This window comes from Macrobrachium rosenbergii, chromosome 7 (assembly GCF_040412425.1).
Source record: "Macrobrachium rosenbergii isolate ZJJX-2024 chromosome 7, ASM4041242v1, whole genome shotgun sequence".
Classification (NCBI taxonomy): Eukaryota; Metazoa; Arthropoda; class Malacostraca; order Decapoda; family Palaemonidae; genus Macrobrachium; species Macrobrachium rosenbergii.
In genome coordinates, this window is record NC_089747.1 from 5,493,684 (window position 1) to 5,513,752 (window position 20,069).

The 20,069-nt window shown below is 37.7% G+C and overlaps 1 protein-coding gene across 1 annotated transcript in view; it reads left to right on the forward strand.

Annotated features, from left to right (window-relative positions):
* Nucleotides 1–19,161, forward strand: part of LOC136840058 (sphingosine-1-phosphate lyase 1-like) — a 37,512-nt gene extending 18,351 nt beyond the window's left edge. The window contains exons 10-13 of the mRNA XM_067106385.1: nucleotides 14,042–14,144; nucleotides 15,254–15,400; nucleotides 18,195–18,315; nucleotides 18,884–19,161. Coding sequence (XP_066962486.1) covers nucleotides 14,042–14,144; nucleotides 15,254–15,400; nucleotides 18,195–18,315; nucleotides 18,884–19,009 — 497 coding nt within the window. The 3' untranslated portion in view covers nucleotides 19,010–19,161. The remainder of the gene's footprint in view (nucleotides 1–14,041; nucleotides 14,145–15,253; nucleotides 15,401–18,194; nucleotides 18,316–18,883) is intronic.
* Nucleotides 19,162–20,069: the final 908 nt, after the last annotated feature.

A 20,069-nucleotide genomic window follows, 5' to 3' on the forward strand; every position in this document is an offset into this window, starting at 1 on the left:
AAGGCTTCTGGGGAACGCCTACAGTACCAGAATAGTAACCGGTAGGTAATGATTATGAATGGAGAGGCATCTATGCGACACTAAGCTCCATTATTCCTATAAACATATTACTCACACATGCACACACACACACACACACATACACACACACACACACACACACACATATATATATATATATATATATATATATATATATATATATATATATATATATACACACATACATTAGATCGATAGAGAGATATATTTGGAGAGAGAGAGAGAGAGAGAGAGAGAGAGAGAGAGAGAGAGAGAGAGTATAGAGAGAAGTATATTACATGCAGATAAATGTGGGCGCCAAGGGGCGGAGGGGGAGGCTGTTGCCAGGTAGCCATTAATTATGAATAATATGGAAGCCTCGGGGAGAAAGATACAAAAGTTCACTCATAATGAAGAAAGAAGGAGAGAGAGAGAGAGAGAGAGAGAGAGAGAGAGAGAGAGAGGAGGGAGGAAAGCACCATCTCTCCTTCTGTAGGTGTAAGGCGGAACATTAGGGTCGAACGCTGTATTCAATTTGAAGCCTTACGCATCGTACGCTTTTGAATTCAGCTTTGTATTCATTCTGTATTCACTTTTAAGTCTGATGTTACCGATCGAATACTGTGTTTCCTTTGGGATTTACTCATGTATTCACTTTACAATGTTAGTACTAATGAATACCGTATTCCCTTCCAAATTAGGATGGTATTCAATTTTATCTTAGTACCGCTTCGAACACTATTCTCTATTAAATTTAGCGGTGTATTTTCTTTTGAATATGACACTATTGAACACTGCATTTAAAATAAGTACACCATTTACATTAATAAAAAGTACTGTGTTAATTTCTTAACGAAAAATGTTCTACTTTATATACATTTTTGAATTGAGCACTTTAAACTTGACACTAAATCCCCTCTTAAATAAGCACTGTATTCGCAGTATCTAATTTTGACTTTGACACTGTATTCCCTATTAAATAACCACTGTATTCGCCTTTAAATGCGTCCAGCATCTAATTTTGACTTTAACACTGTACTCCCTATTAAATAAGCACTGTACTCGCCTTTAAACACATCCAGCATCTAATTTTGACTTTAACACTGTATTCCCAATTAAATAAACACTGCATTCGTCTTTAAATCTTTAAATACATCCAGTATCTAATTTTGACTTTAACACTGTATTCCCTATTAAATAAGCACTGTATTCGCCTTCAAATACATCCAGCACCTAATTTTGACTTCGACAGTATATTCCCTTAAAACTTTAATCGCCAAAGCTCAACTGAATTCACTTTTAAATTTAGCGCTGTCTATTCCTTAAATGCTATACTATCCCCTTTAAATTTAGGTCTGTATTCATTTTTTAAATCTCAGAACTCTCGCCTGCTCTTCGTGCGTGACGAGGCTAATTATCTTTACGACATTTTAAACACCCATGGACCACTGACCTTCCCGACCCACGCTCGAATCTTGGTTTAAATGGGGCGTTTTTAATTTCCTTCCAGAATAATTTGGATTCCAAGGCTTTCAGCTAAAATTTCATCAAGGAATGTCAGGAACTCGACAAGTTATGAGGTCATCGGGTGAATGGGACTATTATATTCCATATTTTATTATTATTATTATTATTATTATTATTATTATTATTATTATTATTATTATTATTCAGGAGATGAACCCTATTCATATGGAACAACTCTAAAGGGGCCACTGAATTGAAATTCAAACTTCCAAAGAATATGGTGCTCATTTCTTTAGTTTGAATTTTTTTTTTAGAGGAAATTAGTTATTTTCCGACAATATCAAATTACCTACGACGTGAAAATAATCTTCAATTCAAAACTCATTTTGACCGCCTTTTTAAATCGATTTCTTGCAGTGTTTTTATTGTGGGGGTTCCTTTGCGTGTGGTTTTTATACAGACGAATTAGTAACTACTTTCCGCGTTCTTTTGACTTAATAATTCTTAGTAAAAAAGTCATTCAACAGTGTTACTGAAGATGACTGAAGATTTACTTCCACTGTTTTCCGAGTCCAAAAGTTCCTTAAATATTAAATGTTCTGTACATCACTTTAATTTATTGAAAATCATAATAAATAGCCTGACTACTCTACGGAGATCTATCACTCTTTATTCTTACAAAATAAATAACCAAAAAGTAAATAAATGAATAAAACAAGCAGCATGGGGCAAAGTGTCCAGAATGAGAAACTATTTAAATGAGAGAGAGAGAGAGAGAGAGAGAGAGAGAGAGAGAGAGAGAGAGAGAGAGGATAGTTCACTGGATTACCCCCTGGGGGTGACAAGAAAAGAGAGAGAGAGAGAGAGAGAGAGAGAGAGAGAGAGAGAGAGAGAGAGAGAGTAGTTGACTCTCTAACCCCTTGGGGTGACAAGATAGGAAGAAGACGGAGGAGGAGGAGGTCGCGGTGAGAGAGAGAGAGAGAGAGAGAGAGAGAGAGAGAGAGAGAGAGAGAGAGAATTTTAGGAAGGGACGAGGCAAGGGAAAAGGAGAACGCTTGACTACGCTTATAAAAGATCCCGAGATATGGCTGATAGCGAGGGAGATAGCGAGAGCGTCAGTGGCTGTACTCCGCGGCGGGAGAAGAGGGGCTCTCGTTGTTTGCAGCGCTGTTATACAGTTTGCATCGTTGCTAATATCATCAGAGTTAAAATCTGCACTTGAACAGTTCTGCGAGTCATAAAAATTTCTGGATTATTTAAGTATACATTGCAAAAACGATATCAATTTGAAGTTTTGTAACGTAAGCGCCTATGCCATTTATAAATAACTGTGCGGGGAAAGTCATTATTATTATTATTATTATTATTATTATTATTATTATTATTATTATTATTATTATTATTATTATTATTATTATACTGAAAACGTGCATTAAAAGCTCAAAAACAGGTTAATAAGTTTATCTTCAAGTTCTTAAGAACACATATTCTTAACTCTAATTATTATTCCTGCCCATAATTATAACATCTTCAAGTTCTTAAGAACACATATTCTTGCTAATGGCCAGACTACCAATGTTTGTTATACACTGAACCCTCGCGGCGTTCAAATTCTCGTCTTGAGAATGTCGACAATGTATATTTCATATATTTCTATATATCACTTTTAAAAGCTCTATATTGTTTATGAGTAAAATGATACAAAAATCGTTTTCTAAATAACGATATGACTCAATTTAAAATGTTTCTTATAAATACATCCATTTATGAGCGATTTTAACCAAATTCAAACCACAGGATTTTTCGAAAGGGTACCCGTTGCAAAAAAAAAAAAAAAAAAAACTGGTGATTCCTTGCTGGTCTTGACACAGGCACTGGTTCTGTCACGTTCATAGCCATAACAGAAAGGCAGAATGGAAAATGGGGAGAGATTATTTTCTCTCTTATAAATATTTACCAATTACGAAAATAAAAATCCTGTAGTCAGAGTAAAAACGAAAGACAAGAGAAAAAGAAAAGACTAAATTCTGCATTCGGTGACCGTGACATTTCGGCAGAAAGTGAAAGTCATGGGTTTTTTGCAAGTCATGCAGCATGGTGGGGCCCCTCCCCGACTTCAGTGTGGTGCAGCCGGCTTCCATCGTATTTAGAAAGCACTTTTTTTTTTTTTAATAATCCTTCATTTTAGCCATCGTGATTTGATGCTACACCTAGGCCTAACTTGGGTGTACAAGTTATCTTGGTGAGTACAGGTTGTAAATAAACAAGATAACTTCGATGTACGATATACTGAAAAATATATATATATATATATATATATATATATATATAATAATTATATATATATATATATATATATATATATATATATATATATATATATATATATATATATATATATATATATATATATATATATATATCATCATCAGCTGTAATCAACTAGCTGTTTTGTAACGGAAAGATCTTCACCCGATCAATACCACGAGAAAGTGACTCATAAAACCTAATGTTGGCCTGTCAGACTCCACAGAGCGCCACGCTAGACCTATTCCCTTCTGCGCCTTACATCACTTATGATCTGCTTGTGAGTACAAAGCCGACTTAATCTAAACCAGCGCACCTGAATAATACTGCAATGGTTCCACTAACGCATGACCTAAAATGACAAATAAACAGATGAATAAATGAATCGATAAATAAGACTCTACTGGTCTTTAATTACGACGTTGTCAATATAAAGTCAGACAGAGCTAGACGCAGAGAATTATAAATTCGTCAATCACTTTTTTCCTTCGTTCGTACTTTCTCAACCTCCCAGTTCATGTGTTTCTCATTGCTCCTTCTTCATCTCTGCATCGACACAAATGTGATTCAATCATGTGGTTTGTCAAAGCTTGCAAAAAAAGACCTGATAAGACGGCACAGACTATTCCACCCACGTGATCACTCTCCATTTTGGCTTTCACTGAGCATCGAAGATATGGGGATACTATTAACGATAGTTTTTTTTTTACTACGCTGCACTAAAATAGCTTTAATTGATGACTGTCATTCCATGCATTTACACACAAGGTCTAGACCTTGTTTACACACAAACGTCAAAGAAACAACAGGCACAGCCAATAAAACGCCCGTTGCTAGCCCAGGTCAGAAATAAACAAGGCGTTAAGAGAGGTAGAACTCATTTATTCAAAAGGACTTGAAATACAAGAACAGAAATACACAATAAATTTAGAACGCAATTCCTAGTAGGTTGCTAGGACAGTGAGATAGTCAGGCGACTAGAAACACAATTAGTCTGTCTTTTACCTTTTCTAAGATATGTCGTCACATTTGAATGGCTGTTCTTTTTATCACTGTCAACAGTTTCCCTCTTGACTTGTCAGGAAAAAAATGTCCTTCCTTTCAGTGTCCGTTTTGGGCTTCGACGCCATCAACCGCAAGCATGACCTCTGGGGAGAAACACCTGTTGGTTCTCACTGTTGCTTTCTGGTGTATGGTCTATCGGCGATCGAGGTTGATTAGCCGGAGAATACTTCAAATGTTCAAGAGGGACTATTTCAAAGCATCTGGGGCAGACTATACGCTAACGCGAGAGCAGACACATTTTGTTTAGTTATTTCGGTCATTGGTAAAATTTATTAGACTAAAGGTTTTCTGCTGTGCTTTTAAATGAAATGATGGAAAACAGTTTCACTGTTTCATTCCTTCGGAAGGCAGCGATAGTGAAGGGATTCACTATTTACTCCTGAACACGTAAATTTATGAACTACAGCGATCATCTCTTGGTTCTTTCTTGGATGTTCGTTCGGTGGTAAAAGAAAAAACTGTTGTTAAGGGTTCCTTTAACTAAAATTCACACTGAACATAGATTATAATTCAAGTCTGAAATCAGCACACGTCAGGAAATACAAACAGAACTCTTAACAAAAGCGTAGGACCACCTCGTCAACCAGCCGATCCGAAAATGGAATCTAACCAAAATAACGAGTTTTGCTACTTATGGTACTATGAAGTATAAAATATGAATATACGATGGTATACGTACACCACCATATATTTTATACTTCATTAGTATAAAAGCCATGTATGTGTAAAAGTGACTTTTCGTTCACTTTACGGTAAAACGGTGGGAGATTCTCCTCTGCAATACTCATAACTTCAAGATAGATTGCAATACTACTTTAAAACGAAACGCCCAACGGACTTTTTCCTACCTTATACTTTAATTGTTCCACAAAGACAGTCTGTTCTATAAAAGCTTCCTGGCCAAGTTGAAACCTTTTGCAAATTATAAGTGACCGTTAATTCACTTCGAATAATAATATTCATATCTATTATAAGTCTATTTCGAGGGATCGTCAGTGACTCCCAAGTGGCTGATCATCCGGTGATTAGCGTCACAAAAGATGACCGTCAGCCTGGTTGCCTTTTGTCTACGTAGCAGCTGTCAATTGGACAACCTGCTCAGGGAGGGAGGGGAGGGGTGGGGTGGAAGGGTTCCGATTTGGTAGCCTCAGTCGGTACCACAATCGTTACGAATAAATAGACATTTCTTCCTGAATTGCAGAGAAAATAGTCCGTGTTCGTCTGTTCCTTGTAGTAGTCATGGCAGTCAGTCGGTGGACAACACCAATGCCCATTTGAAACAAAAGTACACAAGACCAACACCATATACAAAAAAATTACTATAGAGTACTATAAGTCACACTATATTTTGCACTATTTGATTTCACTTATGAAATTCTGGCCTCACGATCGTGTAAAGGACTCAATATTTTGTATATTATTTGACTCCGTTCTTTTGTTGTTTTTCGTATAGGCCTATGGTCTCTGCTGCGCCCTTCCCGTGATCATTACCCCATGTGTGTCAACTGCCTTATTTGGAATAAATTCCCTAAAAATCTTTTTACATATCCATTCAATCTTCCCCTTTTTCGTCCAAAGACAAAAAATTACTTCAAAAATCATAATAATTATTATGATTTTACTTATTCTTCACAAGAAAACGGAATTATTAAAAAAATCTCAATATGTAAACGTTATATTAGGAAACAAATATTGTCATGATGATAATGATAACAATACGACAGAGTATTATTGTAAATATTAACAAAAAGATAAGATTTCCCAATTAATAAAAATATATATACATCTGACACCGCAGCAGAATCGCAATGACATTTCAACTGTCACGCCCTGGTGGCAAAATCAATACCACAAAGCTCAATTTTTTTTAATAATAATATTTTTTGTGATGGAGACCTCCCATTATTTTAAAACAGCTTCAATAACGTAAACTTCAAAATGCTCCCAGCACCCAAAACAAGTAAAATACAAAGAAAACCAGCATTTTTTTTATCGATTTTTAAATAAAAGTAGAAATGCATCCTTTTTAAACACCTCTTATAAAAAAAATCAAACCAAACATGTGACAAACTGAGAGACAAAGAGAGACCTTGCATGAAAGCACAGTACCTAAGAAGAGCCACGAAGGGCGTGTTCCATAGGCGAATGAGAGAAAAAGCTCTTTCTTGCACGTGTGAGAAATACGACGAAATGAGACTGTAAAAGAAGGGCGTGATAAAGCATGAGAGAAACGCACGCACGAAAAGGGTCCGGATAAAATAAGGAGAGAGAAACGAAGGGCGTGTTAAGATTACACTTCTCTCGTTCTGTGATGTGGCCCACGAGGGGTGGTGGGATCCTCCCCCGACTCGGGAGGTGAGAGAGAGAGAGGGGGGGGAGAATAAAAAATCGCGAGCGCGGTGAGAGAGAGAGAGAGAGAGAGAGAGAGAGAGAGGGGGAGAGTGATTTGGTAATGCTAGGGAGGGTAGGAATCGCACACACACTCGCCGCGAACGGGAAATGAGGAACTCCGAGGAAAAAGGAAGAGCAAAAGGAGCGAAGAAGAAGAAGAAGAGGGGATGGTAGAACTAAAGAGGCTTTGGGATGAGTTCACATTTCTGGACAAAACGCGCTTACCGCTGCTAAGATTTTTGGCGGGTCCGAAGGTACGCGCGCACACATACATACACACACACACACACACACACACAGGCGCCCGCCCGCTCGCGCGCGCTTATGTACACACACACACGCACACACGTTTAAGAGTTGCTGCTTCTCACCGCAATATGTAAATGAATTCCTGACTTGGATTGTCATTGATTATCAAATCCAGCACTTTCAGCGAAACACCCCCTTTACACGACACGTCCTTTTATTCTTTTTTAAGATAAGAATACGAGATTTTTATCTCCCGCAGTTCGTACTCAAGCACAGGAGAAGAATGAAGAGAAAAAGAGAGAAAAAGAAAAAAAATGGGGGCCTCTTGTCACCATTGGACATGGGTTGCCCTTACGCAGCTGATAATGAGGGGTGTCTTCCAGATGCAAGATGATGCTAGAATTGTAATGGAATGATTCGAGTTGCCATATTTCATTTTTTAAAGTGTGGATTTCTTTACAAATTAATAGAAAAATACTGTAACTATGGCTATCTATATATTTAAACAAGCAAATAATATTTCCGAGTATACTTCGGAAGGTAGTTTGGTAGCTATGAACAAGACCCCTTCCCCGTGGCATCGCCGATTTCCGCCGACGATTTTTGATTAGTTATCGTCTTTTCACGCCGCCATCAACATAAAGCGCGCGCGCTTACATTAGCATAAAACAGAATTCGGCGCGTCTCCTTTTCACGCTCGCTAAAGCAGTGTATTCGTAAAAAACGGGTAAAGAAGAAGAACACAAGAACAAGAGAGCGAGAATGGAAGGATGAATCCTCTCCTTCCTGCAAAACTCTGGAGTAGCATCTCAAGACATATAAACGACGCTCTTTCCGGAAGCAGAGAAGACGACAATTGTCGAAACTGCTTTGCTAGTGCTAGTCACCCATCCTCCTCCTCCCCCCCCACCATCAACTCTCCCCAAAACTCCCATCCCCATCCATCCCCACCACCCCCAACACACAAACATTTGAGCCGCGTACTCCAGCCTATGACCTGCTTGAATCAATAGCAGACTTAAAGCCCCTTCACCCCCACCCCACTCCTACCCCTCCTCCCAAGAATATCCTCCTCAACTCCCATCTCGCCCTCCACCGGAACTACCACCCAACCGGTGGTAAAACCCTTTCTCTCCTTGGGTAAACCCCCTCCCCTAACCCCAAAAAGGACCAACCCCTCCCAAAACCAAGCTACGAACAGCGGTTCTTTTTATGCGGCAGTGTTGCCATATTAGCCGTTTTGTGGCTACATTTGGCTATTTTCTGTCTTCTTGCTGGATGGCGTTTGTTTGACGACTGGCTAATTATCCTAATTATCCTGCTGAGCAAAACTGAATTTTCATCAGCTTTGATTTTTTTGGCAGAGAGATTATGATTTCATATTCTGAAATTTAAAAAAAACTAAAATAATACAAATTACACGGAGCACTTTACACGGTAGTACTAACGGCAAAGGAACGCGAGAACAGAGCTAAATTATCAAGCCTTACATCCCCAAAACTACCTCTTCTAATATCTTTGTGAGCTCTCTCTCTCTCTGCTAGCTTGCGTGCGCGCAAAACAAAAACGACCCAACGAACAAATAAGCTTGCGCTCTCTCTCTCTCTCTCTATCGCTCTCTCTCTCTCTTTCTCCCTAATTACAAATGTTCCACGAACATTTAATTATTCTCTCTCTCAAGACTACGACTCAACGTACTCATAAATTCATTCTCTTGCCCCCCCTCTCTCTCTCTCTCTCTCTCTCTCTCAGAAACGACAAATGACTCCAAGAGAAAATTTACATATTCTCTCTCTCCAGAAGAAATGAATACGACCTGATAAGCATTCTCTCTCTCTCTCTCTCTCTCTCTCTCTCTCTCAAGAACAAGAAATGAATACGACCTGATAAGCATTCTCTCTCTCTCAAGAACATGTAATGAATACGGCCTGATAAGCATTCCTTCTCTCTCTCTCTCTCTCTCTCTCTCTCTCTCTCTCTCTCTCTCTCTCACAAGGACAAGTAATGAATACGGCCTGATAAGCATTCTCTCTCTCTCTCTCTCTCTCAAGAGCAAGAAATGAATACAACCTGATAAGCGCTCCCTCTCACACTCTCTCTCTCTCTCTCTCTATCTCTGAAGAACGAGAAATTACTACCATCTGCTAAGCATTCTCTCTCTCTCTCTCTCTCAGCGATAGGACGATATATATATATATATATATATATATATATATATATATATATATATATATATATATATATATATACATACACACACACACACAGGTTTTCTTCATTTCTGAAAATCTAGAAACATAGGAAATAGCTCTCAAAAAGATCTCGCTTTTGGGTTGGGTACAAGCGCCGTGATTGAGTGATTGATTGATTGATTGGCTTTCTGTCGATTTGACGTCACGACAGCAGAGGTCATCGACGCGGTCGACTACAAGAGAAGACGCGTTTCGAGACTGAAGCAAAAGCAAAAGAAAAAAAGACAAACCAAACGACATTTTGAAGAATAATTCTAAAGGAAAAGTCGTACAATAAATTTACATGATAACACTTATGAAATTCCTAAAAAACACTTTGGCACTGAAATTATGTTAAAGTCCTTCAGTTATTTTTTAAAATTATTTTTTTAAAGACTGTAAAAATTAAAACACATACACACACACACACACACACACACACACACACATATATATATATATATATATATATATATATATATATATATATATATATATATATATATATATATATATATAGTATATTCAATTCTTATACAGTCTGTACCGATATACAGACATGAATCTTATTATGATAATCATATATATATATATATATATATATATATATATATATATATATATATATATATATATATATATATATATATATTCAAAATTTTTCTCGATTTGAGAATAAAGCTTTCAGATGAATATCAGGAGTCAAATGGTAACAGAGTTAACGCCAAAAAGGAAATTGCAAAAAGATATTTATACTAAGATATTAATGATGAGGAGAAGCAGATGGTTGAGACATGTCCTCAACACCACCCAAGGGAGAATAGTACGTTATATATTGGAAGACCTAGACCTAGGCCTATTATAACTTGGATGAAATTACAAAAAAGATATTTATACTAAGATATTAATGATGAGGAGAAGCAGATGGTTGAGACATGTCCTCAGCCCCACCCAAGGGAGAATAGTACGTTATATATTGGAAGACCTAGATCTAGGCCTATTATAATTTGGATGAGAACCACGAAACGGGAGACCGCGAGACTCGTGGGAGAAGAAGAAGCAGCGCAGGAAAGACACGATTGGCTGGATCTCACAGAGGCCCTTTTGCGTCACAGACGGCGCTGAAGGCGTTGATGACGAATTTATTGATCTTATCGCTTTTGCAATGTGACGGCGAGAGTAAAGATTAGCGGTTCGTATGGCTTAGGCTGCTATCCTGGGATGCACGAAGTTAATCGATACTGATACTCCACAAACACTGGCACGCTCTTAAAGCACTGGTCACAAACATCATCTACTTTATGCTAATTGAACGGAGTTATACCACAGTTTAGTTTTCTGTAAAAGAAAACTATTGTGCCGGTTTTGTCCGTCAGCACTTTTTCTGTCCACCCCCAATTCTTAAAAACTATAAGGCTAGAGGGATGCAAATTCGTATGTTGATCATCCACCCTCCACTCATCAAACATACTAAATTGCAGCCATTTGGCCTCAGTCGTTTTTATTTTAAGGTTAAAGTTAGCCATAACGCACTTCTGGCAACGATATAGGACAGACCACCACCGGGCCGTGGTTAAAGTTTCATGGGCCGCGGCTCATACAGCAGTATACCGAGACCACCGAAAGACATCTGTTTTCGGTGGCCTTGGTTGTACGCTGTAGCGGCTGTACAGAAAACTCGATTGCGCCGAAGAAACCTCGCCGCATTATTTACTTGTTTAAATTACGTTATTTCTGAGTAATGACATTTCAGTTCACTTCAGGTTTTACTGATATAGCCTACGTTCTTACTTCAGGGATTAGGGATTTATTAAATCAGGTTTTCCGGAGTTATTCCAAATTTCTACGCTGGCTTGCAACAAACATTATCGTACATAAAATTGGCATTGGAATTTAAAATTTAGGCCAAAGACCAAGCGCTGGGACCTATGAGGTCATTCAGCGCTGAAAATAATGTTAAAACAATTGTTAGGAGAGGGTGGAAAGTTAGATGGAGGAAAGAGAACGTGAACAAAGGGTAGAGTAAAAAGAACGAAAGGGCTTGCAGCTAAGGGGCGAGGGAACGCTGCAAAGAACCGTAAGTAATGCCTACAGTACACCGCGTGGGGTACACTGACGGCAACAACACAACCCCCCTCCTCTACGGGGATACAAACATTATATGGGTGTGATGATAGCGGCAATGGGTCACAGAGAGATACAAAACCTATAGTAAATAAAAAAAGATACATATACCTTATATTTCCCCTTCTTTTCTGCAATTTCCCATTCCACCTCAGCCTAATGCTAATCCTAATCGAATCTAATCATCTGCTATGATTCTGTAAAAACGTGTAAAAGAAAATAAAACAAAATAAATAAATAATAAAATAACTCTATCGAGACTCTCATGACACCTTTATTGGGAGCGAACTTCTGCAAGTGCCACCTGCACTGGTAATTTGAAACACCTGTCCGCAAAATGTGTGCACAGTATTTTTATTGATATTGCTTTTTCACAGGTACACCAAATATTTCTGCTGACATTACTTTCTCCTAGACAGTTTTGTAATGTTACATTTTTGTTAGTAACATATACATTATCTCTTGTATATATAGGACCATGTGTTACTCAGGTATCATATTACTTTAAAGTCCTGTCACTCTTTAATTAGAAAAATAATTTAAAAAGTGGGATTACAGTATATACCCCTCAGAAACTTAATAGCCTTTATGCAAAAGGGACAAAAATTTGGACTGTAAAACAAGGAAAAATTTAAAAAATGGTACTTCACACAAACAAAATGAGCTTTGCGCCAATGATAAAGGAAAAATTGAGTCTACAATTTGCGAATAAGGGAGAACTAGACTTTTCAATAAGGAAAATGGGAAACATAAGGAAAATAGGACTTCATATCAAAATGGAAAATGATAATAATGTACTTTACGCCAAAGAAAAATCACTACATACGGACTCTACACCAGTAAAAAGGAACATATGGACTTCATACACCAACTGTAAAGAAAAATGGGATTCACACCACATGAAAAAAAAAGTAATAAACCCGACTGCATTAAAACTCAAGTTACGGCAGAACGCAAAAGGCTTTTGTTACCTTTGAAGATGAAGTTGAAGTTTCAATAATCTGGTGTAAAAACCGTCTTCTAATGACTGTTCAACCTTACAACAGATCCTGGGGAGTTAGATGCGAGCGTCGATCGGTAACCAGTATGAAATTAATTTGTAAAAACTCGTTTCCGGTCCGAACTCCAATTCCACATGAGGGCTAGTACTAAACACGGCGAAACAGTGATACATCTAGAGTTCTAGACTGTTTCGCCGTGGCTAAACTAAACACGGCGAAACAGTGATACGTCTAGAGTTCTAGACTGTTTCGCTGTGTTTAGTACTATCCCCTGGGGGATCAAATGTCCCTAAGTGCATTTCGCAAAATTGAAACCTAGAAAAAATCCTCAATTATTTACATATATATTTTACTTTTTATTGTGATAAATATTAGTTTGAGAGAATTATGTATATAGAATATTTTTTCCATTTCTTTATGAAGATTCGAAAGATATAAAAAATCGAGTAAGCATGTTCGGACCGGAAACGAACATTATCCAGTTAACAATTTCCTGATATTGGCAGTCCTAACATTACGAATTACAACACTTCATAAATAAAATGACTTCGCTGCTCTTAGTATTTCATAACTTTGGAACTTGAACTCTTCAACAAAACCACGATAGTTTGGTCACTTCTCTTTAATGAATTTCATGGGAGCATTCAGTATCGTCTTCAAATTTGTGCTATTTTATCGCTAGCAGAGAGAGAGAGAGAGAGAGAGAGAGAGAGAGAGAGAGAGAGAGAGAGAGAGAGAGAGCTCACAAAGATATTAGAAGAGGCAGTTTTGGTAATGCAAGGCATGATAATCTAACTCTGTTCTCGCGTTCCTTTGCCATTAGTACATACTATCGTACATAAATAGTACTATCGTACATAAATATTACAGCAAAGTGAATAACCGATCTAACTGACGGAAAACAATAAGCTTCGGAAACAAAGCATTCGCATCCTAATTATCTTCATAATTACTTATAGAAAATAACTAACTAATCATTCAGTATATGTCGGTATTCGATTTTTTAGAAATTTCGATGACCGTTAAAAATTCTTTACCCTTGAAATGTTTAAACGTGCTTTTTTTTGAGCCTAGATAAATATATCAAGCGTAATTTTTAGGGTCACTGATCTACGTTTTAACGAAGTCAATATATAAACTGTTCAGCCATTCCTTCATTGAATTTATTTCGTATCTTTGACCTAGGTCTAGTTGCGGTGTGTTGGGCCGCCCTCCTGTCTCATGGCTTCTCTGGCTACACGGAAGCAGCGAGGAAGATCGTCAAAACAGCTAGAACCATAAAGACTTTGTGAGTTACTTCAGATGTTTTGGACTTGAATAATGTGAAAAATATTCCATTCAGGGTCAGATGTAGCAGATATAAAGCTTTAAAACGTCCCGGTTGTTCTAGAAGTTATAAGAGCAATAATCCATTCCGGGAACTTATCAGTATGAAAGTCACTGCAGACATTCAGCATGAGTGTGTGAGCAATACTCCGTACATTGGCAGACATAGATAATGCATTTCTTTAAATGTAAGTTGCTTTAGAATTTTGCAACTCAATTATGAGCAACTTCAAACTGCAAATTGCTCTAGACGTACGCACCATAAATTGCCTACACATATATGAGCAATATTTCGGGCCGGGAAGAATAAAACCAACATAAAGCTTGAACGCTATGATTTGCTTTGGGCAGGAAAGGATAACGACAATGTGAAGCTTTAGCCGAGTCGCCAAAGAAAAATGAAAAGGCATCTAAGTAATGATACAGGTTGTAGGATAGGCCTATCAGTTCATGATCCTTTGCTCTCTCGTCCTGAATGTTAATGAAGATACAAGATTGAATGGGTTAGATGAAGTTACTCATTTATCAGACAGAATTTATGTAAAATAACATTCTTTACTGTAACGGATTCTGCGTTTGTTTAGTAAAGGGGCACCGTTTTGATAAAAAAAGGTTTAAATTTGCAAAATTACCGTGTAAGCATCTTACAGTTTATATACAGTATATACTCAGATAATGGGTGTTCTTCTTTGGCAGGGTTTGGTTCATTACATTAGATATTTTTTCCTCTCTGTAACGCTTCATCGAATAGGCCTAAATACGTGCAAACACACAAATAATTTTAACCGAATAAACGAAGTATATGCCAGCTTTAATCTGCAGGACGTACTTTCATGCAAAAGACAAAACAAAATATCCCCAAAACGCAAAGCCCACGAGCGGTGCGAGAGGAGATTCTGTATGTGCCGAGTCAGCCAACGAACTCGTAAGTAATTCCTTTCAGGTCAAATGTCAGACCGAAATCACCCGTGTTTTTCTTTCTCAGCATTCCCACTTTTGTAAACCGCACACATCCTCCAAGGCACGACATGAAAAAGAACTCCGATTCACCTCGTGAACGTAACCTTTCAGAATATCTGAGATACCGGAGCTGCGGCTGATGGGAGATCCGCAAGCGGGCATCGTCGCGTTCACGAGCGACGAAGTAAACATCTTGCAAGTTGGAGACCTCATGAACGAGCGCGGGTGGCATCTGACGTTCGTTCAGTATCCCCCAGGGCAAGTATTTGGGTTCCTGTTGTTTGTATAATATGTTTGTTTTGACTCATTACAGTATCCATTTGTGTGTGTGTGCATGGTTGCCAGCTTGTCCATTTCCCCAATTATTACGTGGAGGCAACAGTTTAACAAGTGAATATTTCAGATGTGCTAATATAGATGTCTCATGCTACGGGTTATGTAATCGTTTCCCTCACTGACAAGCTCGAAATATATCGTCTTAATTATTATTATTTTTATTAATGACGTCTGTGCGATCGCAATAATCCATAGAGACCACAAACCTGCTGAGGAACCTTCCACAGATCAGGAGCCTAACAAATATCAATAAAGATAAAACTTAAAAAGCACCAGAAATACGATGCACTTCAGTTTAAAACCCTATTCAATATCTTAAAAATTTCCTATCCTTACCCTTTCTGTCTAAACATAATCATTTTTCCAGCCCCCCAAACACGTTCAGCATGCTGATACACTTTCGTCTCCTAGACATGGAACGACTTACCTCAGTGAGGGAGGAACTAATAAACCATGTACTTGCAAAAAGTATCTATCCATTGCTTTCATGTGATGACTCATGATAAAAGTTAGATTATGGATGAGAAATTTAGGCCAATGGCCAAGCGCTAGAACCTATGAGGTCATTTAGCACTGAGAATAATCTATAATAATAAAATCTGAGTGGATCTTTCTCATTTGTCCGCCCCGGGTGGGGGCAGGGTGGGTAGGTAGGGGATCAGGAGGGTAGGGGAGGCATGACACATCCACCCTTCTGCAAACCTGTTTGTCCGCCCCAGGTGGGGGTGGGATAGGTAGGGGATTGGAAGGGTAGGAGAGCCACGACACATCCACCCTTCTCCTGCAAACTTGTCTGTCCACCCCGGATGGGGGTGGGGTAGGTATGGGATCGGGAGGGGAGGGGAGACACGAAGGGCAGCGCCGGGTTCCAGTGCAGCGTGTAGCACAACCCATGAAGCCCACATTGAAATAATTGTTAGGAGAAGGTGGAAAATAAGATGGAAGAGAGAATATGAAATGAGGAATAGTAAAAGGAATGAAAGGGGTTGCAGCTAGGGGCACTGCAAAGAACCCTAAGTAATGCCTACAGTGCACCACATGAGGTATACTGACAGCACTACCCCCTATGGGGAAATTATAAAAGTTTGTGCATCGTGACAAAGGCCTTGAGTGAGACATTTTCCTTGCTAAAGTGCCATACTTATGTGTGTATTTCAAGTGCATTTTATATCACAGTAGTATATTGTTCTTACTTCTGTAAATTCCATCAGTTCTATTGATTTAATATTAGTTTACACAGGGTAAGCTACGAATATGAAAAGGTTTGCCTAAGGGTCTGGGATACCGTAGACAGGTCTACAACACTAGGTCTGTAACCTCTATTCGGAAATGTTTCATCTCCATCATTGTCCCATTCCACCAAACTTGTTCTTCCTACTTCCACAATTATTAAAATTAGCTCCTACTAAAATTAAGGGCATCAGAAACCTCTTGCTTCATTTAGTTTTCAATCAAATACATCGCCTATCAAACTCAATGCAGTGCTCCATTCATCCCCACACTACAGCAATTTGGTAACCACTTTCTAGACTGGATTGTTTCCATTGCTTTCTTTCCCATCAACATAAATCTGGTCAACTTTTTACCGATATTTAATAAACTTTTCTCTGTTCCATTCTTCACTCTTGAATGACTTAAATTTTCCTCTGATGTTAACACCAGGTCATTTAGTTACGCAGCTCCAACAGGCCTCCCTTTCTGCTCTTCTTTATAGCTCACCTTTATTGTAATAAACAGCAAAGGCCTAAGTTCTGATCCACATAGACCCCTAACATCTACCTCAAAATTTTCAGATATATCTGCTATCTTTGCTTTACATCTCATGCGAGATCCATCACATACTCTTATGGCTCTGCCTCTCCTCTTTGTACTTTATCAAATGCCTTCTCAAGATCCTCTTTGCATGGCACTTCTGTAGTTCTTTCACCTCACAGGTAACATCTCAGGTTAATTTTTTCCCTGACAAAAAGCCAACACTTTATCAAATGCTTTTATAGCATTCTTCAGCAATCTTAGACCTCTATATTTTTCACATTGTAGTGAATCTCTTCATTATGTTGTTTTTCTACAGCCTCATCAGCTATTTCATGACCAGTTTCTCCAGAGTTAATGTTTACTGTGTTTTATTTCTTTTCCAGACAGACAAAAATCATGCAAAATGAGTCATTATAATTTATCTACAGTATATCTAAAAATATTTGCTTTTGAGAACTCTTACACCATGAAATTGGAAATTTGAGTAAGTCTTCCTTTCAATTCATAATGTCAGTACCATAATCCAAAAATTATTTTCAACAATATAAATACAGTAACCAGGTTTATATGCACTGGAACCATATATCAGATTATATATCAGAGTTTGCCTTGGAATAGCAAAAATTTGCTTGTTCAAATCCGTGATTTTTGTACAGTATTGCATATAAATGGCAAAAATATGCTTTTATTCTGATATTACCTATGCAAGCACACAAGCTTGAGAGAGAGAGAGAGAGAGAGAGAGAGAGAGAGAGAGAGAGAGAGAGAGAGAGAGAGAGAGAGAGAGAGAGAGAGAAACTCCCATTATCATTTTACATAAATTTATGACTGCATACACTGATAAATGCCCTAAAGATTTTGGTAACATGTTCAGATTATCTTATCCTATACAGCTTAATGTTCCACATAAGAGTGAAATTGCTAAAGTTTAAAGTATCAATAACATCCTTTTCCTCTTCAGATTACACATCTGCCTCACATCTCTCCAAGCAACAAGTGACTTTGCCAAAAATTTGGCCAGTGATCTGAAGACCACCATAGCAGAGCTCAAGCAGACTTCAGACTTGACTGTTTCTGGAATAGTGAGTTTTAGCACAATTGCCAAGTTTAAAAAAAAAACTGTCTACAGCTTATAACAAATTTACAGCTGGGTGCAGGTGTACATGTACAATCTTCCATTTTTGCTTGCATTTTCATTCCACTAGTATTTTATTTCTTTTAATATTTTCTGGTAATTTTTCATTCTAGTTGTGCATCCTAAATTTTCCATTCTTTAATGATAAATTTCTTCATTTTTTCAACATCAAAGAACACTTTAGTAACTAGTTTTGTTGGGTAACAGAACAGTCACTTTATTGCCTCAGTGTTATACTGTACTTAGCTAACAAACATTAACATACTTCCCTAAACTAGTAGCAAACTGAAAGCTCCAAACTTTTGGAATCAAAATAATATTGATTGGCTGACTCTATACTATTCATGGCTTAACAACAACTATGGCCATCAGCACCTATTATAAGTCCTACCATATCATACACTCTATGCAAATAATGGTCGCTTACTCCACACATTTTTCATTATAGTTCTATGTTCTAATAATCCCTAATGCAATTCAAGACTTCTAAATGTCTTTTTCTTTCCCTTTCTCAGGGCAAGGTATATGGAACGGCTGCTGGCATACCAGACAAGTCTTTGATTGGTGAAGCAGCCAAGATATTCTTGACTTGCTACTACGACACAGGATTCAAAGAAAACTCCTCTTCTAAAGACATATAAAGAGAACAGGAAACTGATAGGAATGAAAAACGATACTGCACAAAAAGATCTGAGGCTACCTAAGTGGAAATAACATGAAGTGTGTTTGCAGTCTGTTAAACTCAATTTCCTCTTGAAATGCACCAATAAATAAAGCAGTTCAGAAAGCAAAATGTCTCTGGAGACAGTCCTTAGCACACCTACTGTATGTACATAATAACAAACAGTAAAACTTATTAAAGTATTAAACAGTATTCAATAAAGAAAATGAAATGCAAAAACACTTGAGTAACCACAAAAGACTAATGAAATGATCTTACAAAGTCCTTCCTTGAGACATAAAACAAACTACTGTATATTTCAATATGATACACAAATAATTGGTGACGGAGAACAACAGTTTTGCATGCATACTCCCTCCATGACATATACCTACAGTCCTATGTAGTACTATTACATCTTTTGAGTTCTGCACAAGCCATAGAAAATAATTTTTTTTTGCTAGAACAGTCTTTATAACAAATATCAAATCAAAGAATAAACAGTATACCTCTCTCACTTTCTGTCATACATTAAGTCTTCCTGTGTACTTTATTTCTAAATAAACCCAAGGCTAACATGCACTATGCACCATTGAAAATAATTCTAACCACAACACGCTGTGACTGCTGTAACAGTTGACTTAGGAGGAATTTAAGCTGTTGACAGCAGATTAGCAGAGAAGACAACAGTTATGAATTTTGAAACTGAGGGAGAGAGAGATAGAGATGATGCTACTCATAATACTGGTAATCTTGGCAACATAACTATAAAATATATAAGGAAGCTTTCACCCAAAATTACGATTTGTAACGCATTAAGAGTCAAAGGAAGATCTCATAAGCAACCTTACTGCAAGAAAGGAATATCTGCCCGAGAGCAAGGTTTCAAGTACAGTACTTTTGATAAATCACCTGCTGGGAATAATCATGACATATTGAAATGCAATCAAGTTGTTAGAGACTTAATTCTTAAGAATCACAACAAGATGGAGCTTGAGTCAGGGTCTTGTAATGTAAGAGATAGATATAAAGTCATCATG